Raw genomic sequence first — 25,310 nt, forward strand, 5'->3', positions numbered from 1 at the left:
GTAAAATCACAATAAAGAAGGAAGGAGTGAGCAACGAGTGCATCTGCCCGCGGCATTGCCGTGGGCGTTGGTGGCCAGGTGTCGGGAACTTTTCCAAACGATCATCGTCTTATACGATTCAGTGGCGCGTTAATTGATCGGTCGCGCCGTCGATCGTCGTGCTGCCCAGAAGGGACGGCGCCTACTCTCTCTTTCTCTCTTCCGTATTAGAACGAGCAAAGGACGGATGTGACTGGAAGGATCGGCGATTTGACTCGCGAGCAGAATTTGTTTGGCCTCGTTAAACGAGCGTGCACCGGAAAGCCGGCGTTGTTTTCGATTTCACGGTTTAAAATATCTTTCTCTTTCACGATACCCACCGCAAAGAAGGCTCGTCGAACGTCCTCGCAATGGATCGAGAAGCAAGAAGGAAAGAAAAAAGAAGAAGAAAGAAAAAAAAACAAGACAGAGGAAAAAAAAGAAGAAAGAAAAAAAGAAAGAAGAACACGTGAGAAGCAGGAAACGGAACTCGAAGACTATCGCGTTTACGATCTTCTATGAAGCTTTCGTAAGAGCGTCTAAGCAAGATCTCCGAGCTGAAAAGTCACGGAGAACGGGAACGGTATCGGTGGCAGTAGCATTTCGGAAGGCGATCGCGATTTTACTGCGACACGTTACGTTATCCTTTAGGTCTCCCGTTCGGCCCCTTTAAAAACGATTTAACAGATTGGCCGATTTGCGTCGGGCCGATAGTTTACGCGAGCGTGCGGTGTGTGTTTTCGAGATAGCTACCGTGACGGCTGAACGAGACCACGAGAGAGGAGGAGAGTACGCGAGTACGTACGTATACGTAAATTTCACGTTCTCTCGCGTGACACAGTGCCATAGTTTGGCGTGTCGGCGAGCATAAGCTAACCGAAGTTAGCGCGAGAGAGTGTTCAGGCAATTAGGAGCGCCGGTACCGCGGAATTCAAGAAAGCTTACCTCTCTCGAATAGACTCGAGGCGAGCAACAACGGGGCACCCAAAGAGTGGACACTCGTTGGCGTGAGCACGTGCGCTCGTGCAAGAGAGGGAGAGGAAGAGAGAGAGAGAGAGAGAGAGAGAGAGAGAGAGAGAGAGAGATAAGGCGGCGATTAGAGGTTCAGCGCTCGGCTCGCGCTTCAATGAGGTGGAACCGGGCGCATTGTCGCCCGTAAATTACGTGAATTTTCTTGCAATATCGCCGTAGGCCAGCGATACGAGGCGCCGGCTCGTCCGGGCTCGCCGGCTCTCTTTCTCTCTTTCTCTCCTTCTCTCTTTCTCTCCTTCTCTCCTTCCTTCTTTCTTTCTTTCTACGCGCGCGCACGTGCGGCGTAACTTCACCTGATCGCGAGCGCTCGTAATTAAACGACGAAACTCGACCCTCCGAGATTTCGCTCTCTTTCAACGCTTCATTGGGTTTATTAAATAAATTATCGAACGAGAGCTCGGCCTCAGCTCTATCGGGAAAACGTAGAAACATAGCTGTGAAATATCGATATCTTTTTAATTAAGCGATGTTTTTAGTCCGTCTAATCTAAAAAATGCTTCGATAATTACGCGATTACTTCTCGATATATTCTCAGTAACGTCAAAAAAACGTAAAGCGTTATCGACGAACCGTTTAATAATTTCTGCGATTTGATCCGCTGTTATGTTGGGTGCGGAAACGCGTGGTCGTCGATGGGTCTCCACGTAACGTAGAAAATATTCGTCGACTTTGTGATCAGCCTGTGGAACGATCAAAGACAACAGGTTTAACGCTATACGTTTCGGCGAAACATAATTTTCGCCGTCTGATGCAACGTCGGTCACTGGCAATAATCGTGCGAGATTTATCTCGACTGCACGCGCACCGCCAATAACAACGAGTCAATAATAACTCGTACTACGACTAATCGGCCGACCGATATCCTTCCATTTCTCTTCTCTCCTTGATTGGTAGATACACAGACGTATGAGTATCGATAAGGAGAATATAATTGTAGGCTCGCACCTCGATCGACCTGAAACTCAGTTCGCGAATCGATCGATAGATCGATCGGTCTTTCGTACAAATCATTCGTGATACTTTCGTTTCCTATCCGACTTCCCTTCCTCGCGTTTCTCCGTAGACGCAACAAAGCGATAACGGTATCGTAGAAATCGCTTAGAAATTTTCTTTATCGACTAAACTATTTATGTAAGTTTGATCCTTGTAATCAACGTTGCTCGCGTATATAAGTTGAAAGAGAAAGATCGAGACGAGGGATTTGGAAAGTGAAATCAAAACAAACTGTCCGTCTCTCGATCGTCCTGGTACAGTTTATCGAGTATTGGATATACAATCGTCGCGTCGTAGCGTTAACTCGAGAAGATTATAAACACGAAGAAACGAAGAACGTTCGATATAAAGCGAAGCAGATCGTGGGACCAAATTGCATCGGGGCGATTAATAATCCCAAGAGAGAAAGGACGGGAAAGGGCGGCCGATGACAAAGAGAAGCATGGGTAAGTAAACGATCAAGGCGACAGTCCCACGAGCATTGTGTACACACGGTGTCGCGCTAGTTGGCAAGTGGCAGACACGGTGGGTTCATTAAGAACGCATTCCAGGGTGTCCCCGAGTGTTTTTCTCTCTCTCTCTCTCTCTCTCTCTCTCTCTCTCTCTGTCTCTCTCTGTTTCTCTCTCTTTCCGTCCTAGCACTTATCTCGCTATAACCACTCACTTACGGCGCCGCACTGTCCCGAGCAGCGAAGAGAGCGGGTCAGACTCCTTCCTCCTCCCTTTCCTCCTCCTTCGAACGCTTCTCCGTTCTCCTACGCACGTGTGTTTACGCTCGCGACTAGAACTTTGAACGATCGAGCGCGACGCCAACTCGATAGATCGATCACGATCTCGGTGAAAGAAATTACGTAACTCGGAGTAGCTCGTATTATGTACATACATTTTTGCAGATATCCTTTCTACAGATTCGAATCTACTCGATACGTACATAGATACATACATACATACACACATATATATATATAAATATACGCAGATACGCATATATTTAATAATTTAAAAGACATTTTTCTTTTATAAGATCAAGCACGTAATCGTGACGTAACGTGAAAGAATCTTTTGTATCTCGTGGACCCTTTCCCTTTTTCAATCCACCTATTAATTTGCCTTTCTCTCTTTCTGATTCGAATCTCCACGATGGCGGGACCCGTTAGTCACTACTCCTGGGCCTTCTCGACGGTTTTTTTTTTATTTCTTTTTTCATCGTCCGATTTTCGCAATAACAATTTCACCCGTGGTCGCACGCACGTACGCAACTCGCGCGCACTCGCATGATCGAACTCCCGGCCATTGTCTCTGGTGTGCTTGGAGAAAGTGTGACCCTAATAGCTGGGGGAATGATTAGAGGAATCGCGCTGCTCCAATCGCCATGCGCCATCGCACCCACTCGTCCAAACACGAGCTCGAAACTTTTCTTTTATCGTGGCCGACCACCGTGTTCTCTCCTTCGACATTCTTGCGAAGCACCCTTCGCGAACGATATCGCCGCTAACTACTAATATATTGGATCTTTAGAGATTTATCCGACTATTTTGAAGATACTATAATTCATTAACACCTTGTATATTTTCGAGTTGGAACGAATCGTAACTCGCTTTCCTTATCGGGACTGCACGCGAGTAAAAATTCGTAAAATCGTATACTAGTCGCACTTTAAAATTACGAATCGTTTCCGATCGTAAGTCGAACGTGTTTGAACGTCGAAAAGAGGGAGAGAGCAAAGTTTAAACGAGTCTCTCCTAGAGCCGAATACATAAACGTATTAACATATGAATTTCCGATAAGTATTCCAGGATATAAAGCAGGCGAGATACGCGTAGCGTATAACTAATGTCCGTGTCTAGTAGTAGCATGCGCTACTCGAGCATGCGCACGAAAGTCGTCTCGGATAATCTGAACGCGAGAGAGGCAATGGGAAGGCGGTGGCGGCGACGGCGGCGGAGGAGGAAGAGATGGAGAAGAAGAAGAAGAAGAAGAAGAAGAAGAAGAAGAAGAAGAAGGAAGGAACGGATGATGGGACTCGTCTTTTAAACCGTGATGCTAATTAATTAAAACGAGCGGCCGACAGTTGCGTAAGGAGGAGGTCCGGTAGTAGCTTCTCGCCGGTGTTCTAAGCAGTCACGTTATATCGGTAGAGGAGGATCGAGATTATTTATTTAATGTATTCTCGGCAGGGACCACCGACCGGCAAAGAGCAGTGGGGTGCACCAGCTACCCATCCGCGAGCTCACGCACTAATTTCGTTTTCGGACGTATCGCTGAGAGAAAGAGGAAGAGGGAGAGAGCGCAAAGACGTACCAGGTAATAAAGCGTAACACGTTTTCCCTTTATTTTTTCCCTCCGTTTCTTCTCCCAAGCAGCTTCTAATATCTCCTTGCGAATTTGCATCGAGCGTGATATTCATTTGAAATGAAAAATCTTGTGACAATTATTTATCCCTCTCTTTCGAAATGTCGCGAAGCCATATATTCCGACGTTGAGAAGTTGAATCGATTTCAAAGTGAACAACATTAAGAGGAAAAGAGAGCGAGAGATATCGGACGTAGTGCGCACACGAGTCGGGCGCATCGTCGAGCTTATTTTAAACCCAAACTACTCTCCTCCGCTCGAAACAAGCCCGCGGCATGGTTGTTCGCGAACGTTCAAACGTCGGAGAACCGCCTGACATCGTCATATCGTACGATCCTCTGCATGTCGTTTGATAAAAAGCCAATAACTCCGATGGTACAGAGAAAGGAAGAGAGAGAGAGAGAGAGAGAGAGAGAGAGAATAAGAAGTGTAGCACGTTTTGCTACCTGTCGAGGTCGCCCCTTTGGGGCCGTTGGGCTATCTCTCTTGAAGAGAGCAGGGAACGGAGGTGGAGGAAGAGAAGGTGAATAGATAGATGCACCGAGAGTATGAGGAGAACGACACACGCACGAGGAAAGATAGAAGCGAGAAAAGGGAGAATAAGAAAGAAGAAAGTACAGCGTTGGAGAGCAAGCGAGATAGATGGATAGATAGGGAATGAGAGAGAATAAGAAAGAGAGAGAGAGAGAGAGAGAGATGGCCCATAAACGGTGCGGAACGGCGACGGGCGATCCGCGGAGAGAGGATGGGTAGCACGGTAGTTGGCGGGCCGCGTTGACGGCAGCATTTTTTAAAGCAGATGATATCGGCCCCCGGGGGACCAAAGACTAATGCGTCGAGATGGCGGCAGTAAATCAAACGAGAATTCCAGGTCGTATACGTAAGGATGTTTATGCTCGCTAGCGAGCGCGAGCGGCCCTTCGTCGTCGTCGTACTCTTCTTCGTCTTCTTCTTCTTCTTCTTCTTCTTCTTCTACTTCTTCTTTTCCTCTTCCTCCTCCTCCTTCTTCTTCTTCTCTTTCTTCTCCGTTTCCATTTCTTCTTATTCTTCATCATGCTCCCTCTTTCCTCTTCGAGGTACGGACCGACCCGTCGGAGATTTACTTTCTACCGAGGCCGCGCTCGAATCGAGGAGATAAGTGTTGCTTCGCCTCGCGCGATAAAATATTAACCGCGGCATGGGTACGCCCGATGCTCCATTTTGTTGGGCAGACTGAAGAGGTAGATAGATTCGTGGATACGGGATCGGCCGGTTTGGGATCGAGTGCTCCTTTTTTTTTATTTTCTTTTTTTATTATTTCTCGAAGGAAGCTCGCACATCTTTATTATCGATGAAAAAAAGCTCGAAGATTTCTCTTCTCGTTAATCTTATGGAATTATAATCGTAATGTATATATATATATATATAATAATCTTTAAATATTTATATTACAAATTATTTATATTGCATTAATCCCGAAGAAAAAGATATGGATTTCTAAAGAGAGATTCTCTTTCTATTTCGAAAAGGATTTGTTCGTTTAAGAACAAGAAATACGCGGCGTCATCAAAGCGCGAAGAACCATTCGAACTCCTTTCAGTAGGGCTTTTAGAGGAACTAAAATCTGTTTTCCTTACAAACAATCGAAACGATACTCGCGTCGTCGGTAGCACGTCCGGCACTTCCTTTGTACGTATGTAGGTAGTACGTGGTCTCGTGCGATCTTCTTGTGGATAGACAGGAAAGAGTTTAAAACCCGGTTTCTCTCCTCCTCGTCCTCTCCCTCTCGCTCTCGCCCTCTCCGCCCCCCTTTTATCTCGAAATTTTTCTCCGTGAACAACGACGAGCGAGCTGAATCGGTCCCGAACGTGCTCGACCGGTCAGAGATCGTCTTAGAGCCGCGATCATGTGAGAAAATGGTTTCCTCGTGCTCTCCGATTCTTCTTCTTCTTCTACTTCTTCTTCTTCTACTTCTTTAAGAAACGGATTCGTAAGGGAGCGAAGAATAAGAGAAAAGGAGAGGAGATTCCGTCGTCTTTTCTTTTCTCGACATTAGTCGAGACTTCCAACGCCGTGAAGACGTCCCTGAATCGGCAACAGGTCCGGTTTCCTTCTTCTCTACCTTCTCTCTTCCTCTCCTTCGCTCGAAGAGGAACGACTCATTGTACCGCCGACGAGATGCGTGTACGCCTTGTCGACGCTGATTATGAACGCACCCGTAAGCTTCGTCGGCATCGTGCTAACACGACGACGAGCGAAAGACGCGCTGCTGCCCAGGGTCGTTCAACCCTAAACGGCCTGCTCGAGGACTTTTTTCTTCCATCCCTTTCTCTCTTTCCATCTCTCTCTCTCTCTCTCTCTCTCTCTCGCTCTCGCTCTCTTTATTCCTCCTTGTCCTCTTTCCTTCTTGGGGGTAGAACACGAGCATATCTCGCGATCGAGCGAGCAAGCTCGCAGGTCCGACTCGAGCGATCGCAAAGATGAAACGAAATTCGCTCGGTCATCGGCACGTCTCGATAAACGCGAGAGATCTTATCGCGAGTTATCGTAGCACGTCTTTTTCGACGATTCGACGAAGCACTTTGATATTTCCACTCAAATTATAATCCTCGCCGTAATCGTAAAAGAAAACGACAAAACTATCGGAAATGGTATAGACTTTCGGAAAGAAAAAGTAACCCGGCGTGTTCTCGTTGCCTGCATCGGAGATCTCATTTCGCGTAACAAATCATTCCGACAGAAAAATGGAAGATAAGAAATTACGGGCGGACCAATGGGTAGCGTATTAGTCTCGTTCCAATTCCCAACCGATAAATCGTTGAAATTTCGAAGCGCGACGCGTAACGGAGTTGGCGCATACGGTATACGTACGTATGTAGATACTTATACACGGTACGTACGAGCGTGTTCACGCGGGACGAAAAGTTTTCTGGCTCGGACACAGCCGCAAAATGGCCCGAGGGCGTCTTCGGCATTGTTATCAAGTAGTGCGCCGTGCTTGGTCCGGACCTGTATCGGATTGAGATAGCCGCTCGGTCTGTCTGTCGCAAGAGTGAAAGTCTATCGACTCGATACAAGAGCTCAATTGAAATTAATTTAATTAAGCAAGCTCTTTCGTTCATCGAACGACGACCACGACGACGACGACGACAACGACGACAACAGCGTAGTTTGGAAGGAGCTCGAGGTAACGACGCAGGTCTCAGGACAACGGAAAGATTGTTCGAGCATGGAAGCTACGCAGAGCGGCAATAAGCGATAGGGTTAAAATCGCAAGCATTCGCCTCGCTTATTCGTTCAGATAAGGATATTATCGCTTGAATTTCGTGTGTTTGTAAAATAGTAGATAGTAGATAAGCGGCTGGCTAGTTTTTCCTAATCGTTCGTTCGATATATAGCACATATCATAATATGTAAGAATTTCGAAAGAATTTGACAGCAATTTTAAATGCTTTGAAACGATCAGTAACGCATTGTCCGACTTTAAAAGTACGAAAGAACGCGTGAGGCCTCGTCGAAATTGTTTCGAATCGGCAGGGGCTCCTGGTTTTCGTTTGTTTTCGTTCGTGACCGAAAAGGAAACGAAGGCACATCCCGAAAATATAAAAGTCAGAGGGGTTGTGATTCATAGGGCGCGCTTAGCGTCTCCCCGTAATGGCCGATCAGATAAGAGCTTCTTGTCCGGTGGTCGTCCTGAGAGATCTTATCGCGTTCGCACGCTCTCGCGCCCGGTGACACGTCTCGTGATGTCATTATAACGCCGAACTGATTTTGTAAACGGGCCTGTGCTCGTCGAGGAAACGTCGAAATTAATATTGTCCGAGCCAGAACGCGGACTTTGAACGTGACGCTTCTTCGTTGACAGGATACGCTCGAGCGAACGAGCTTACGATGGGACGTTATTTTATCTCCGTAATCACCGACGACAAATAAGGCGAGAGAAAGCGATAAATGAGTCCCTCTTCGAGAATATCGAAATTCCATTATTCTCGCGTAATCAATTTTCCAATATATTTTTCGAATGATGCAGTCATTGTTCTAAAGGATTACAACGGTCGTTAAAGATAAGACGTCCCTATCGAGATAAGTTTCGACACACTCGTCAAAGTTTCAAAAAAAAAAAAAAAAGAAACGATAAAAGAAAAACTATGCAGACCTTTCGCACCATAGAAAAGTATACTCGAAGGTAGGGATATTTGGAAGATCGAAATTTAGTAGAGCCTCGGTCATCTGGTCCATCTCGTCACCTGCCCGCCTCTAGAAAGCAACCCCCTGTTGGGCACGCGTCATACCACGGTAGGAAAATCGTTCGACGAACTGACCATATGCTCTCGTTTTCTCGGAAAACGGAACGAGCTGCGGTATCCTTATCCGTGTTTATATAAAGATCTTTCAATGGTCTACGAATTTTCGAAGATTTCATCGTATTTTGCGAAGAGAATAAACAAAGAGAGTAAAACTATGTTACAAAAGTAAGACGAAGGAATATAAAACCAAGATCCAAACTGACAGTAATTTCTATTCATTATGGAATAAAGGTATTGCTTACTACCCTCGAGGATCGCTATTACGCGATCGTGCGGAGGTAAGAGAAGCGAAACGTTTGATTTTCCGGTTTAATAATACGGCTATGATCCCTTCGAAAGGTCCGCTCGGAACTAAATTCGAGAAGCAAGAGAGCTCCGCACACGTTTTCTCGAAAAATGAAAAGTTGCTGGAGGCACGAGACGTCGAGAGCGAGAAAGAGAGAATCGATCAGCTGTCGTCGATCCCAGACAGATGTTACCGCAGTCCGCTAGGCGGTGTATTCGCGTTCGTTTCTTCCCGAAATCGTACCCTCTTCGCCCCTTAAGAACTTTTTCAACGATTTTTCCAGGTTTTGACCGCGTTCTCAGGTGAACGCGCGCCCGTCCTCGTCGTTTCCCTTCGAAAGCTTTTTCGCCGCGCAGGCAGAAACGCATCGCGGCAGGTTCGAGCTTGCCCGAGGGAGACTCGAGAGCAGAAATCGATATTTCTTGTAAATCGGTAGACTCGTATTGCGTGTCTACTCGTACGACCAGTATTTATTTTTCTCTACTTTACGTTTCTCTTCGCTCAACAGGTTATACGAGTTCAGTGTCGATTTCAGCCCTTACGGTATACCTTATAGCAACTCGAACTTTCTGCACGGTGCACGCAAGGAAAGGGTACAAAACGACCCTCCGACTCGAAACGTGTCTGAATTTAAAATACACACATTTTTGGCATAGTAATGAGATTTTTATTAAATCCTCGCCGTGCACGGAAACCAGTTCGGGCAAATTATCGTCCAGTCGAGCAACCTTCGCCATCCTTTTCGTCGTTCTACGTAGTGCGTCTTAACATTCGTAGGAATACAAGAGCTACGTCGCGCAGAAGAAGTTGGTTAGAACGCGAGCGGCGTTACTTTGGAAAAAATTACAACGGAGATGGCAAAGGAGGTAGAAGCGAGGAGCAGGTCTCACAGGGACAGAGCACAAAGGGCAACTATATACCGTGCCTCGCGTCTCTCTGACCGAGCGAGAGCGGACTCGAGAAGAAGCAGTGATTCTTTGAGATTTTCGTACAATGGAAGACCTTACGCGCTGCAGCGACCATTCATCGTCGATGAAAAAAGAGGAAAAACTCCGGCGCACCAGTCTCATTCACGATCTACGAAATAGCGGGCATTGTGAGAGGGCGTGCACAGAGGTTCTCGATCGTTCCACACGAGCTATCTTTTCTAATCGTCAAACTTTCCATTTTTTCTCTTTTCGACATGAGAAACTCTGCTAGTTCTCGAGGGATCGACAATTTTGTTCCTTTTATTTTTAAACAAAGTACTTACGTACAAGTGCATCTATTCCGCGATGCTAAGAACGTACGTCTCGAGGAAACGTTTTTGTATAAAAATAAAGAGGCTATGATTATGAATGAGCTCTTTTATTCTACGTGATACTAACCTTTGTAAAATGTGGTGAAAATTTTTGGAACCTCAAGAATCGCACACCTGTACCACCTAACCGTATCCGTTTCACTATGAATGGCGAAGGATTCGAGTGGAGCAGAAAATGCGTTTTAAAGAGTCTTTAAGAAAAGCTTTTGGTTAGGAAAGGTATAGATACTTTGGAACCCCTGCAAAGGAGTTTCCTCGTAATTCGTCATGGATACTCTCTGGTCGTTCCTCGCGATGACCTTCTTCCATTCCAAACTTCTTTGAATGAACGTCCGGTTCGAACGCCGTCTTAAGGTTTTAAAACATTTTTTTACGTGGGATTACTACAATTCTACGTATTATTTACAAAGTCAAAACTCGACAAATTTCGTTCGTTCGTAACATGGATAAACGGAACAACGAGACGAGATCTAAGAAAATTTGAAACGCACCTTATTTTATTTAGATCGAATTAGTCGCGTTAAAACAGTCGAACAATGTATTCTTTCGTAACGATTTACTGGGGGGAAAAAGAATTGGTAAAAAAATAAACGATGGAAGAGCTCTTGAAAAAGAATGCCACATGGGTTCACGTGCTGGTAGAAAGATTCGTAGGCCAGGTACGTGATGCGGGACAAAGGGTCTGTGGGTTCTTGGGAAGCAAGCACCATTTACCGTCGTGTCGTCTTATTCGAATACATTGTTTGGAACCTGATTATTCGAGTCGTTAATAACCTTGTAAACGTTCTGACATGAGAAAAAGAGTGAACACAAACACACACACATATATATATATAACGATGATAATGTAAATCATAGGTCAAATTTTTTATAGACATAACGAGATTATAATCAAACTGCAACGTAAATAATTGCTCGTCTTTTCGACAAATACAAGTACGTGATTGCTGATAGGCTATCCGAAATCTTTGAAAAACTAAACAAGAAAGTAAATTCTCTTAGCTTAAATGAAACGAGTGACGCATCTCATTGTAGGAACATAACAATAAGCGATGAGTAAGATAATAATAAAAATAAATAAGAAGCGATAAGACTACGAAACGATTCCTCCGTCAATAAAATCTTTGTGAACTGTTTGGGAAAATTTTTATGAAAGCTTTTTGGCTTTGTTAAAATTTTATGTATTTCCTTGTATTTTGAACAAGTTTCCAAGAGCAAAATATTTGCAGGATAACAATATAATTATGAAAAGATTATATCATAAACAAGACCCTTCGAGTAATTTGACAAAACTTATCGTAAATTCTTGTACTATTACAAAAGAGAAAAATGTGATATTGTGATTGTTCGTAAGATAGTTCTATTTTTTATTCTCTCTCTCTCTTCCTCTCTCTCCCTCTCCTCTGTTTCTCTCTTTGTGTTTGTATTTAGCTGCGCAAAATAAGAAAGATTGTTTATGGTTGTTTACGAGTACTATCAAACGACGTAGCTCTTAAGCGGAGACTCTAAAACGATATGAACATTAGTTCATAGTGGAAAATACAGAAAATCGAAAAATCGAAGGTCATTATTAATCCGATAGAAAAGGGAAACAATGACACATAGGGAAGAAATCTATATACGTATTGATAAATATATATTGGTGGTGCCTCTGGATACTTATATATAAACTCAACTTTGAAAAGATCCTAAAACTATCGACAAATAATTCAGATTACGATAAAGAGGTCCACTACTGATTCATGCGATTTTCGTGTGTTGTTTTTTTGTAGATATATATACGTGCTACGTCAGGATCGTTCCAAAGAAAGTGAATAATTTGTAAACATTTGTGAGTGGAAAAGAAAAACATTTGATTCGTCGTCGTACGTAGCGACGAGAAAAGAGAACGATCTGGAGGTAGGAGAGAAGGAAGAAGGGAGGCTCCCTGCTTTTCTCTCTTTCTCTCTCTTCCCCCCTCCCCCTCCCCGAGAGAGGGGTACCTTACACATGTCTAGGGATCTACGAGGCCCCGAAAATGGGTCCGTAAAGCTAGTCCCGGTGGGGCCGCATATGGTGGCAGCTACGCATGTGGCGCGCGCGTAGACAGGCTCACTCACACAGAGAAGATCTCGCGGTAATAGCCAGGTGTTTCAAAGGTGAGGCGATGGGGTGCTCCTCGCCTCTCGAGGCGGCAGAACAAAAAAACAAACCAGCTTCCTTCCGATGGGGCTACCTCCCATCGGCTGAGCCACACGGTATACGTACCGTACACATGCGCACATCTAGACAAGGTGTGCCGTAATAATTATACAGATTTATTCGAACGGGCCGGCTCAACGACGACGAGCACCACATATATCGACTAGTTAAACGTTCCGTCGAAATACGTATAACACACTCGTGAACTCGAGGAAACTCGTACTTACTTCCACGATCGTTGGAGTCACACCTTTCATTGCTCTTCGCTCCTACCGTGTAATTTTCCATTTTGGAAGGCCCGTTAAGTAAATTATACGAATCGTAGGATATAGGTATCAAGGATTATCCGTAAATTCTCTTCGATATAGTTCTCTAATAAGGGTAGCATCTGTTTTAAGTTTGTCTATTCGAGGAAAGTTAAAAGATGTCTTTTGAAACGTATAAAATATGATAATCGTCATAAACAGAAGGAGAGACAGAGAGAGGGAGAGAAAGAGGGGTGAGAAGAGGATTCTCGTCGGTATAGTCTATAAATTAACGGACACGTTAACGCCTTTTCTTTCTAGCCTCTTAAAAATACCGGTGACAAAGCGTACTGCGAAAGACGGCAACCGCCTCGAAGGGTTCTTCGCGAGACCTGCTCGTGATATCGACGCTTTACTTGTCAGAGGAAGGACAAATATATATGTACATATTTTGGTAGCAACCTGCGCGAATTTGGGACCAGTCTAGTCGAATCGGAGGGTGACCGGGAATAGAAAAGCCGACGTCCGTCGTTCTCTCTCTCTCTCTCTCTCTCTCTCTCTTTTTATTTCGCTAGGTTTGCACGTATAGGATATACGGCCAAACAAAAGGCGAGGCGAGTTAACGCGCCCAACATTTGGTATAATTTAGGAGCACCTTTCGAGGCCACTCTCTCTTTCTCTTTCCTTCTCTTTTTCTCGCGACGAAGAGAGAACGAAGGAAGAAAGAAACGGAATAGCTCACCGGAACCAGTGGTAGCTTACCGGAATAACCGGATGAGATGCAGGTCTCTCCGTCGTCTGCTTCGTCTCCTTCCCTTTCCCCTTTTCTCTCTTTGCGGTTCTCCCTCTTATTTCGGCACTCTTCGTTCTCTCCCTCGGAATATTTTTTGACGGATCAAGCGCGAGCGCGCGAGCATAGGTATATACGGTAGGTAGATAGGTAGGTAGGTAGGTAGGTAGGTAGGTAGGTAGGTAGGTAGGTAGGTACTTGCGTAGTATGCCTAGTCGAAGAGACAGATAGCTGCTACGAAAGGTACCTTTCTTAAGAGCGTACTTTTAAGCATGCAAGGCAGGTAGATTATTCGTTGACTAGCGACCGGTGCACGATTCATCCTTTCTCCTCTTCTTTTTCAGAGAGAGAAAGAGAGAGATCGCGCGTATAACCGAAGATTCGCTCCTTCCTTCCTTCTTCGCTTCGGTTGGACGCTTCGCAAGTGGCGGATTAAGAAAAGAAAAAAGAAAAGAGTCTACGGCGACAACGGCGCGATCGATGCTCCATCCCATCTTCCTTCGGAAAGGAAGAATATTTTTATGGTCGGTTCTCGCACACACGCGAAAATGAAGTTACGGCGTTAATAAAATGTAGGCCAGTCGGGAAGCGGCAGGTATGCCAAAGTCGTTGGAATTCGGTCGTGGATCCCCACATCGTTATCGCGGGGGAAACGCATACGTAAAACGATCTTTATGGGCGCGTAAACGCGTTACGCTTTTATAGCTACCTACAGGAGGGGGTTATAAATCGCAACTAGTTTCTTAATTAATACGGGATAAACGTCGAATCGTCGACGGAGCGTCGTCCATTCGATCGCGTCGAACAAGGAATATAGAGTTACAAAAGGTATTATCATAAAATTGTCGTGGAGCATGTCGCGGGCTTCGGTAGCTGTCTCTTTGTTTCTCCTTTATTACGAAACGATCGGACGAAATGATCGGGCGGTCTCGTGTGCGCGCAAGCGCGCATTGGAAACTAGTCCAAAGAATATAAAGTGTTACGCGAACGAGCTGTTTACGACGACAAGTACAAGGGTCCTTCGTCAAAAATCTTTTTAGTCGTGCCTTTCTCAGTGCCCCGTCGTCGTACCGGTCTCCCGGTGGTTATCGTTTCACGATCGGCCGATTCGAACGATCTCGTTTCGATGTGATAACCCGCTTCGTTGGCGATCGAAGAAGGATAAAAAGGAAATCTCGATATTATCGAAAGGAACGTGCTGCGGTAGAACTTTCAACGTCTTCCGCCGGGGACGACGCATTATCTAAGGTAAACTATGCGCGGCTGAAGAACGCTTTTGAAGACTATACCATTCAAAGAGGAAAGTGTGGATTACGCGTCCGTGACACGTGATATTCCATCAAATTTTCGTATTTTTCCTAAGAGCGGACCGTTGACTAAACGGAGGAGAAAAATCATAAGCAGGCAGATGAATCTCGAGTTTCTTTTCGAGAAGGTAGATAAGTAGTAGGTCACGTGGCGAGATCACGAAGAGAGCAAACGTTCTTATCCTCGGTCGCGAAAATGGCAGTGGTCTGGGCTCGTGAATCCAGCGTGGTCGAGTAGGCGCGCGCGAGCGCTCGCTGACGCTGGCACGCTCTCCTTCTAACAAGAGGGGGATCCACCCGTACGTGTGGGTTTCAGCACGCGTGGGCGATGCTGCGGCACGCGACACGACCGTTACGTTCGAAACTGGCGCTGCACGCTGCCGGTTGTCGAGGGGAAGGAGGCCTGAAATTCAGCAAGGGGAACGAGACGGATCGCTGTATCCTCGCACGCACACGCGCGCGAATTTACGCGCACCAGGCTCGAGTACGAAGAAAGAAACGGTATGTGCGATGCTCCTGCATCCAGAGAGAGAGAGAGAGAGAGAGAGAGAGAGAGAGAGAGAAAGGAGAGGTAGGGAAAACGAGGGAGAGAGAAGGGGGAAGGGAAGAGCCAGGTAAACCGAACGGAAATTCGAGTGGAAAAACGCGTACGCACAAAGTCGCGCGCGATAGCGTATAGCGAGAGGGAGGTAGGGTGGGTGGCCGTTCAGAGAAGAGTAGTAGGCCCAGCATCTGCTCTCTTTCGCGTCGCGTCGTGTCGCGCGAGAAAAATCTCGTGAGCGTGCGCGCGCGCGCACTCGGTCACTAGAGAGAGAAAGAGAAGAGCGAAGGGAAAAAAGAGAGGGAAGCGCAGCAGCGGGACAATCGCGTCGCGCTCACAAATATCCTGCACCTCCCGTCCGTGGAGCGTAGCTCGGCTAGCTCAAAGAGTGGGGAAGAACGCACGAGCTGTCGGAACAGATGGCTTCGTTGCGATTGGCTCACGGCCCGCGACTGGCCGTCCTCCATTGGCGAGCTGTACGGGGCCCCTGGCCCCGCATTGGTTCGACAGCACGTGCGGGCCACCTGCACCTGCCTGGTGGGGCGACCTCTTATAAAAGATGTTGGAGAACCCCCTACCAGTCAGAGACCGGCTCGCAGCCGAACCGTTTTCACTATCGTGCAGGTACTCGTTGTTATTTCGTTCTTCAATCTTTCTGTCTTTGATCGTCCGATTCGTTTCGTTCGTTCGATCGATCACGTAACGAGACAGAGAAAAAACGTAGTGCCATATCGAGGAAGAGAGAAGTTGGTGTGTGAAATAGTGCAGTGACATTATCACGCTATCAAGGATTATTCTTATAATTTCTCGCATTTTTTCCTCGTCCGGTCTTCTACTCATGAACGCATCGCGACATAGTGCGAAAGAAGAAGTAATTCGTGCTACTCGACATATTGGATTAACACTGACAGTGCCTTCGCGGTATCGCGACTACCTGCGAAGAGCAAAACTATTGTCTACCAGTAATCGTTGCTCTCGAAGGCCCAAACATGCTTATAGATGAGATGCCTCGTAGCTTCGTTAAGAAAAACAACAGCTATAGTCACTGCCCGCTTAAGAAGCGGCCGGTGCACGTCTTGCTCAATGAAGATATCCCGAAAGCGATCAAAGGTGAGTCTCGTAGATCGTATTTCTTTCCCTTCGTGCGAAGAAACGTCGATTTTCGTTTCCTCATTTCCTTGCGAACGCGGTTTCGTAAATTAAAATTGTTTCTTTTTCTCTTTCGCTCTTTTCCGAATATTCCGATCCGTTTGCTTAACGCGTATTTTTTCGTTTCTTCTTCAGAAGAGATCATTGACGTGGTGGTGGACGATATTCCCGAGCCCGAAAACTTGAGCACAAAACCGGAAGATCTAAGTAGAAACGCGGAACGTCACTCGAGTCAACCGCAACAGCAACAGCAGCAACATCATCATCAGCAACAGCAACAGCAGCAGCAACAGCAGCAGCAGCAGCAGCAGCAGCAGCAGTTGCAACAGCATGAGATATCGTCGGAACAGTTGACGCGTCAACGCGAGTATCCGTCAAGGTCGCCGTCACCTCTGATAAAACCTTCACCTTCTCCCGTGATCGCACCTAGGCCGGTCTCGCCGTCGGAGCATTTGCATCACCATCATCTTTATCCGGTACATCATCTCCATCATCACCAGCATTATCCCACAAAGGCGATCACGCCGCCGGCTGGAATCGCGCCGATCCATCCTGTTGCAAAGAAGGCTCGCGTCGAAGTTATTCAGCACGAAAGTTCCTCTTCGAACGTGGTACCGACTACGACGACGACGGCTACGGGTACGGCCGCGGTTTCTGCCAGTACGGCACCGCTTCATTTCATGGCCAGCAAGGCGCCCTTGGAGCCATTGAACCTGAACACTCCGGTCGAGCCGCTTGCTCATTACGCGACACCGGCATGGGCTCGTTCCGCGCCTCTGTACCCGCCTCACTATCTACCTTATCCAGCAGCCTACAGATATCATCATCCGGGCACGGAACTCTATCCGTCCTATCCGATGCCAGCTTATCCACATTCCTCGCCCGAGCATCATTCGTCGGTCTCGCCGCCTCCGCACGCCGCTCTGACCTGCCCGACGATCCAGAAACCGATCGCCAGGAGCTACGCTCACTGGGCCAGTCCCGATCACTTCGGTCTGTCGCCTACCAGTTCCTTGGGATCGGGATCCCTTAGGTCGCCTCCACCGGTCACTCCCGAAGACCTGTCTTCCCCGGGAAGCGACAGTGGAAGATCTTCCGCCGGCAGCACATCGGCTGGCCCAACGATCGTAAACGTTAAGATAGAGAAGAGCGCGACGAGCGGCTCCTCCACGTCTCTCTCTTCTTCCTCCTCCGCTACTTCGCCAAGGTATCAGTGTCCAGACTGTGGAAAATCGTATTCCACGTATTCCGGACTGTCGAAGCATCAACAGTTTCACTGTGCCGCGGCGGAAGGTCAAACGAAAAAGTCCTTCTCCTGCAAGTACTGCGAGAAGGTTTACGTCAGTCTCGGTGCTCTCAAGATGCACATCCGAACGCACACGTTGCCGTGCAAATGTCATCTCTGCGGCAAGGCGTTCTCCAGGCCATGGCTACTTCAAGGACACATCAGGACCCACACCGGAGAGAAGCCGTTCAGTTGTCAGCACTGCAATCGCGCGTTCGCCGACAGGAGCAATCTCAGGGCGCATCTACAGACTCACAGCGACGTTAAGAAGTATTCTTGCACGTCCTGCAGCAAAACGTTCAGTCGGATGTCTCTGCTGACGAAGCATCAGGAGGGCGGCTGCCCTGGTGTACCCGTTCCGATAGGGTACGGCTGCTAAAGTGCCATCGACGGAGGAACGCGAGGAGAAATTTCGAGTGAATCAAGAGTCTCGTGCGTTTCTCAAAATGCGATAGCGCGTGACGCGTTAAAAAAAAAAAAAGAAAAAAAAAACAAAAAAAAAGACAAAAAAATAGAACCGTCGGAAAGACTCTTGCGCTCGTCCACTTTTACATTTTCCGTTTCTTCTGAAAGTGCCTTCTTTGGGAAAAACGCCGAATCGAAAGACGAGCCATATAAAAAGTTAATACCAATGTAACTTTGCTTCAATCAAGATTCGATTTCACGAGTCGAGTTTTAATCGATGTCTCGAGAGACTTTAACGAGCGGTCGGCAAACGGTTTCGTGCCGAGTATTTCAATGATCCTAGTTTCCATTTTCTATTTCGTCTCTTTCTCTCATTTTTCTCCCCTTTTCCTTAATGCCTACTCTTCGCGATGCGTTTAAAAAGACGAAATCGATCGCCGAAGACGATGCGATTTTAAAGATTATCCCACGTGTACTTTTTGTAGTTCGATTCGAGCGTAGTTTTCCCTCGAACTTCTTCGATCGTCATTCGTTGTGTTGTAAATATATTCAAGATGGGGTGTATGCGAGTGAGAGTATTATTACGAGTGCGTGTGTAACGAATAATCGGTGTTGCGCCCGTACGTAGGGTAGCGGCGTACGCTTGTTTCTCTTACGGAATTCTGGTTAAAGCTCGCTCCTGCTTTGGCCACGAAAAAAAAAGAAACGGGAAGAAAGCGTTCAAAGTTACCGCTCGACGCGGTCCCGTGAAGTCGCCGTGCCATTTTTTTTCCTTTTACATTTCTTTCCATTTACTTTACATTTTCTTTTCGTTTGATCACCCGCGATAAAAAATCGACGATTAAAGAAGCTTGGAAAAAAAGACCGCGTCTCATATTTCTTTGCTTCGTCGAGAAGAATGCGTGCACCAGCGGTGTTATTAATTTATACGCGTAAATAATGGTATTTTTTTTTTTGTTTCGTCCTTAAGTTGTGCGCACCAAAGTGCCATCGACGAAAGCCGTCGTTCCGCTGTATATAATAAAGCGTTCAACGATTAGTTCGTAAGCAACGAAAGGAAGATGCACGTCGAGTAGTAATTATCGCATATGCGTAAACGGAACGTGAAAGATCGTTCAGCGGCCGACGTCGAGCGGTGTCAGACGCCGTCGGTTTCTGATCTTTTTTTCCTTTTTTTTTTCACTATGTTGTTTGTTCTTCATCCCTTCTTCGTTTTGTATTCTACGTTTGTCCGAAGCCACACACCGCTCACTCTTAAGTTACTCGAAGAAACTAGTCATTGTATCATATAGTATGTGTAACTAGAAGGAAGGGGAGCTATTCGCCGTTCGAGAGAAAACAAAACAAGAAAGTTTCTCTTTCCATCTGTAAAAGGTGAAAAGAGGAAAGAGACCACGTTATATGCTTGAAAGACGAGTCGTCGTTTCGTTAATCTCGGTGCCTGTAATTAATAGAGCGCGACTCGAGGCGAGTACCACTATTTCTAGTTCTGTAAAGAAAATAAACTACTATCGAGATATAGATATTGGCTATATATAGAGATATTTTATACGAAATAAAATAATATGGATTTTTAACTTGAAAATGATCTCTTTTTAAAGATTCTCCTCTCCTCCGATCTCATCCACGTAAGATCAATTAACGCTCTAGCTTATTTTTTAATTCATTGCGAAACAAATGCATTCGTGGTAAAAGCGAAGCAGGACTCGTAGATAGAGTCATGAAAAATGTTGGATTTCTCTTAACAATCGTTTCGCGATCGAGACTAAACAGGGATGTCGGATATCGTCGTAAGGAACGAAAACGTTGATCGATTCTCGAGGAAGCCTTTAGGCTGCGCGTCGATAAAAGCAATTGACCATAATGGAAGAAAATTTGCGTATCGAGACGAATCGATTCGATTCGGTTCGGAGATTCGACGGGTGAACGATCGGCCAGGTTTAAGTATCTCTCGCGTTGTACGACACGTGTGTATGCAACCGAGTAATTACATCTATTCGAAAGGGACGGGTTATAGTTGCTTGTTAAATAATTTCAACGAGAGTTACGGCCGCGCGCGATACTCGCGTATATTCGCAGAGTTGGTCGGAATCGAAAGGGGCGTAATAGCGCGAGACCATTATTAATTGATCGTGAGATTCGATCTACATAATACGCTTGCAATAACGTTAACTCGTTAGAATCGATTTCTTCGAAATACTAATGAAATAGTTTGGCATAAATCAAAATTTTATTTATCTATCAATCTATCTATCGAAGGAGAAAAATTTGAATCGTATCCTTATCAAATTCTTTAATTCCATTTCGTTTTTATCCGTTCACTTATATATTTTGCACTTTACGATAGGCGAGACAATTCGGCGAGTCTCATTAATGCACGCATAAGATTTATTATCAGCATAAAGCAGGGTCGTACGTTTACCCGGTCGGCGAGCGTATGTAGGTACATAAAATAATATCGATAGAGGATGACAGGACGTCGTAAACGGCTACCCATATTATACGGTGGAAATTACAACGCAACCAACCGACGACAGGTAGTTTAACATAAAATAAGCCGTAATCTCGCGCTAGTTACATTTTGGCACGCGAACGAACCACGATCGACGAAGCTCGATCACTCGCTTCGAGATCTCTTCGGAATCGTTTCGATGACGGTCGGCCGTTCAAAGATGCGCGTTCGAAGTTAGAATTTATCTCGCTCGCACGTGTTGGTAACGGCGCGTAGAAAACGTAGAACGTGACACACAAAGGACTTTTAGCCAAGCAAACAACATATGGCGTTGGAAACGGTAGTACGAAACGCATTGAATCGTTCGTACGCCAAGGCAATGGGCTACCTGCGCCGCGTATTAAGTCCCACGCGTATTTAACGCGCATTTGCCGATTCAATCGGCCGTGCCAGACTTTTCGTGAAGAGGAGGGGAGCCTTTTTGTTCCGCGATCTTTCGCCCATATGGGTGTTCGCAAAATCCACAAGCTCCATCGATATCGACAAATATTTCGTGGAAACAAAGTTATACGTATCGAGCAACGTATTCGCAAAATTCTTACGATTTTAACTCGTGCGAGTTCGAAATTTACGATTATATGTCCATTTTCATAAACCTCTCGAAAAAATACGAGCAATCTCATACTTGTCTCTGGCAAAAAAGAAACGTTAAAGGAGAGATTCATCGATTTTCGGCTTCCCCTTCCTTCGAGTTCCTTCAAAATCTCCCCTTTTACATCTTCTCCGGCTCTCACAGCTACTAGGTTTCCAACGGACTCTTCCAGGGTCTCATTGATTTTTCAAAGAGAGAACTGACTTTGGCAGACGTATTGTAAGAAATCAATGTGGCAGAAGTCCAAGTGGAAATTCGTGCGTGTTAATCGTATCGTGCGAACAGATGATAGGAAATTTATATACGGAGAAATTCTTTCGCGAACGAGATATCGAATTTTTGCACGAAGGAATTCGATTTGTATCGAAATCTTTTTAGTAGGATTATACGTATACGCTCGCGTACACACACACACACACACACACACACACACACACACACACACACACATTTATATATACCTTCGGAGCCATAAAAATACGGCGTAATCGAGAATTCGAGGCACGCTCGAAAATATCTCCGTTTGACCGACAGGTGTTCTCGTTTTTTCGAGTAGCGGACGAGTCGAATCCGCGATAGCAATGTGTATCCACGTACGCGACATACCGGCTCGAACGAATACGAAGCAAGAAAGTGTGGAAGCAAAAGCTACCTCGATCCTTGGGCTTTTATGGCGAGTGGTCCGATCGAACAGGTGCGTCGGTGCGTCTGTACTCTCGACTAAAGCTTCTATTATAACGCGTCTCGTAGTCCAATGTACGAGACGTCTCGTGCGTCTGTGTGCGTTTCTCTGTGGTCGTGCGGGCTTTAAAATTTTTGCGAAAGGAAAACGAAGCACGAAGGAGAACGCAAAAGGCTAAAACGACGACAAAAGGTCGTAACGTCGCAGCTTCCGTCGTGGCAAAATGAGATCTCGGGCCACGGAGAATTTTTCGGCACAATGAGAAGGGGGTCGACACCGAAAGGAAGAGAGAAAGAGAGAGAGAGAGAGACAGAGAGAGTGGATTCTTACAAGAATTCTCCCCTCTCTCTGTACTCGAGAGTACGATCATAAGGTAGTACAACGAGTAGCGCGAAAATCGAAACGTTCTTTTTGGTTGTACCAACCGTAACCGCATTCTCGTTCTCTCTTCGAAGAAAACTGAAAGTTAGTAACTCCAGCGTGAAATTAACGTTTCAAAACGACTTACTCTTTTCGAACAACGAGCTGGATACGATTCCAGAAAAGATATTCCTAGAGAATTGTGAATGGAGAGTAAAAGGAAGAAGGAGACCCCGACTTCATTGATCTTCGAACCTCTTCAAGCGACAAAAGGGACTCGACTCGATCGCAGCATCGAGAGTTGGATCTCTTTGAAAAATGTACCGTTTCTTGGAATTACGATAGATACAACAAATATATAGTTCCTAAACTTTTGAAAATGGAGACTTTCTGAACAACAATGTTTTTATTAATCGGTAATAAAAAGGATATATACTTTTTCTCTTTTGTTTTCTTTTTGTTTCTTTTTTCTTTATATATATATATATATATTTTTTTTTCATTTCTTTTTTATTACTTCGACACGGTAGGTCTCGCAAGATCGGAGCAACGACGGGAAGAAGAAATCCCACGACCTTCGACATCGACCGATACAGAAAAGTCGAGACGATATTGACCCCGGTTAAAATTGAGCGTACCTTTCGAGAGAGATGGAGAGATGTGGCACACCTGACCACACGGAGAAGCTGCCACGAGATAGAGCGAGACGAAGCGAGCTTCTTTCATCGCTTCCCGGAAGACTCTCGTCTTCTTGCAACCCTTTACTCACCGTGGTGGTACGTGTCCCATTGTGTGTGCCGCGCCGGAGATCGGTGCTTTTGGTAGCACCAGGTGTACGGAGAAGAGTGCGCCCGCGCGCCAGTTTCTTCCTCGAAAAACGTGATCGTCGATAACGAGAAGAAGCTCGCGAGGCTCCGATCGCGAGACCATGTTCTCCTCGTTCTTCTCACAATGCCGATCACTCGAGACCGGCGTGTCTCGGAGAAGGGACGATACGATCGACGATGACAGCGGACTAACTCCGAGATTTACTTCCTTTCTTATTTACTGCCTTATTCGATCTCTACTTTTTCCCTTTATCGCGAATTCTCGATCGTATCGTGATAATTTTAAACGCGCAATTACACCAATTGTAAAAGTCCTTTAATTCCGGAGAATTAGGAGATCCCAATATATCGACGGACAATTTCTTTTCCATTCCTTCCTTCCTTTTTTATTTTCTTTCTTAAATACACCGAGCATCCCGGCGAAAAGTGCTGGAAGAAAAGAACACCTTGTATAAAGAGCAAAGGAGAGAAAAAACGTAGGAGGGTAATTAATAAATTCATAAGGAGGTAAGAGAACGTAAAACACAACTCGCATCGAGTTTCGTATAATTTGACGAAGAGCACCGAGTCTCTCTTTCTCTCTTTCGTTCTCTACACGGTAGAAACAAATGGGGCCCATATTTCAGGAGGCAACGATCAAAAGCGGCTCTCGGGCATCGGGCCAATATCCCGGCAGAATGGCTCATTAGCCCGTGGAGGACCTTTAAGAGCGCGGACAAAACAATCTCCGCTTGCTCTCGGCCGTGGCAGGAGCAGGAGCAACCTGTTACCCAGGCCTTGTTCGTAAGGCTTTAAGATTGCGTGCGCAACAGATGGTTCACGGACAGGGCGGCAGGTTCCACCTGCCGGTTTCGCAGGCAAGGGCGGGCTACGATCGAAGCCTCTCTCTCTTTCTCTCTTTCTCTATCTCTCTATCTATCTCTCCTTTTCTCTCTCTCCTTCTGCCTACCTTCCCTGTCGCTCTCGAGCGGATTCCAAACTTCTTCCTTTGCCAAAACGTCCCACTTCGTCTCCATCCACCCACACTAACTTCTTAAGAGGTCTTCTTCGAATCTTCGAGGAACGAGAAGGTCGGTGTCTTTCTACCCAAATTGCTCGACGGCTATGAATTTATTCGCGCATAAAAATCCACGTTAGCGCACTTTTCGCACCTTCCTTAAGTGACCCCAAAGGGCCGACGAGTTAGTTCGCTCGAAAACCCAGCTCGTAGAATCTTGTGATATCATCGTTGATATTCCTTCGACTTTCGTTTAACCATTTGTAACGTTTCGTTAGGGACTTTAGATTTTTGATATTTCAATCATCGCTATCGCATTCGCAAGCATCGCGATTAATTTTGCATTCCCGAGTACCGCGTAGAAAGTTTCATCGCGTAGCTTTCTCAGCCTAATGAAATAAAAGCGTAGGCGTTTCGAATGATCAAAGTAATTCTAAGAGAGACTTTTTAGATGGAAAGGAGGAGGAAGGTCGAACACCTTGCGTAGAGTTACGGTGTCGCGGACAAATGTTGGAATATCCATCACCTCGAGAAACGCGTCGGTACGCAACGGTGAACCTAATTAATTTCGACGGAGATTAATATCCAGAAATTGCTGGGAGGAAGTTCAGGGGAGAAATCGGACGACGAGCATCCGTGCACGATATTGGAAGGTGGCAAGGACAGGTAGCCCTTTCGTTGCGCGTCCCTTTCTCGTATCGGTAACGCTTCTTGTTCTTCTTTCTTTTTTTCCATTTTTTTTTTTTTTATTTCAAATTAGTTAAACAGATGGCGATCGACGGGTAATTTTTATGTAATTTTTATTTCAAAAAGAACTGCCTAGGTCGACTTCTTCTCTTTGTCAGTCGAAATGCATCGAATTATCCCGGTGTCTTCGTCGTCACGTCCAAATCGTAGTTTCACACGTTTGATTCCCTGACTCGCTCGCAGACCACCCACCAATGTCTCTCTCAGCGGCGCCACACCTCGCATAATAGCGCACGGCGAATCAGCCGGGTTTGTTGATTACCAGCTGATGACTGGTTAGCATAATGATCGGTAACCATTGGAAGGTCGCGACACGACCCTTTCCCGAACACGTTTCCGTTTTTTCTTTTCTTCGTTTTATATCTTTTTTTTTTTATTCTTCATTTTGGACCAACATTCGTTTTTTTTTTCCTTCGACACATA

General features: G+C 45.8%; 1 protein-coding gene across 2 annotated transcripts; it reads left to right on the forward strand.

Annotated features, from left to right (window-relative positions):
• Window positions 1-4,012: 4,012 nt before the first annotated feature.
• LOC122631621 (protein escargot-like) lies at window positions 4,013-19,749 on the forward strand. Of its 2 annotated transcripts, none has more exons than XM_043817554.1 (2): window positions 4,013-4,347; window positions 16,616-19,749. In XM_043817554.1, the coding sequence occupies exons 1-2, from the start codon at window positions 4,206-4,208 to the stop codon at window positions 18,142-18,144; spliced, it is 1,671 nt and encodes a 556-aa protein (XP_043673489.1). In that variant the 5' UTR covers window positions 4,013-4,205; the 3' UTR covers window positions 18,145-19,749. The 2 variants fall into 2 exon arrangements, with proteins under 2 accessions (XP_043673489.1, XP_043673490.1); XM_043817555.1 differs by lacking the exon at window positions 4,013-4,347 and adding an exon at window positions 15,391-16,441.
• Window positions 19,750-25,310: the final 5,561 nt, after the last annotated feature.

The sequence above is a fragment of the Vespula pensylvanica genome, chromosome 9, assembly GCF_014466175.1.
Source record: "Vespula pensylvanica isolate Volc-1 chromosome 9, ASM1446617v1, whole genome shotgun sequence".
NCBI lineage: Eukaryota > Metazoa > Arthropoda > Insecta > Hymenoptera > Vespidae > Vespula > Vespula pensylvanica.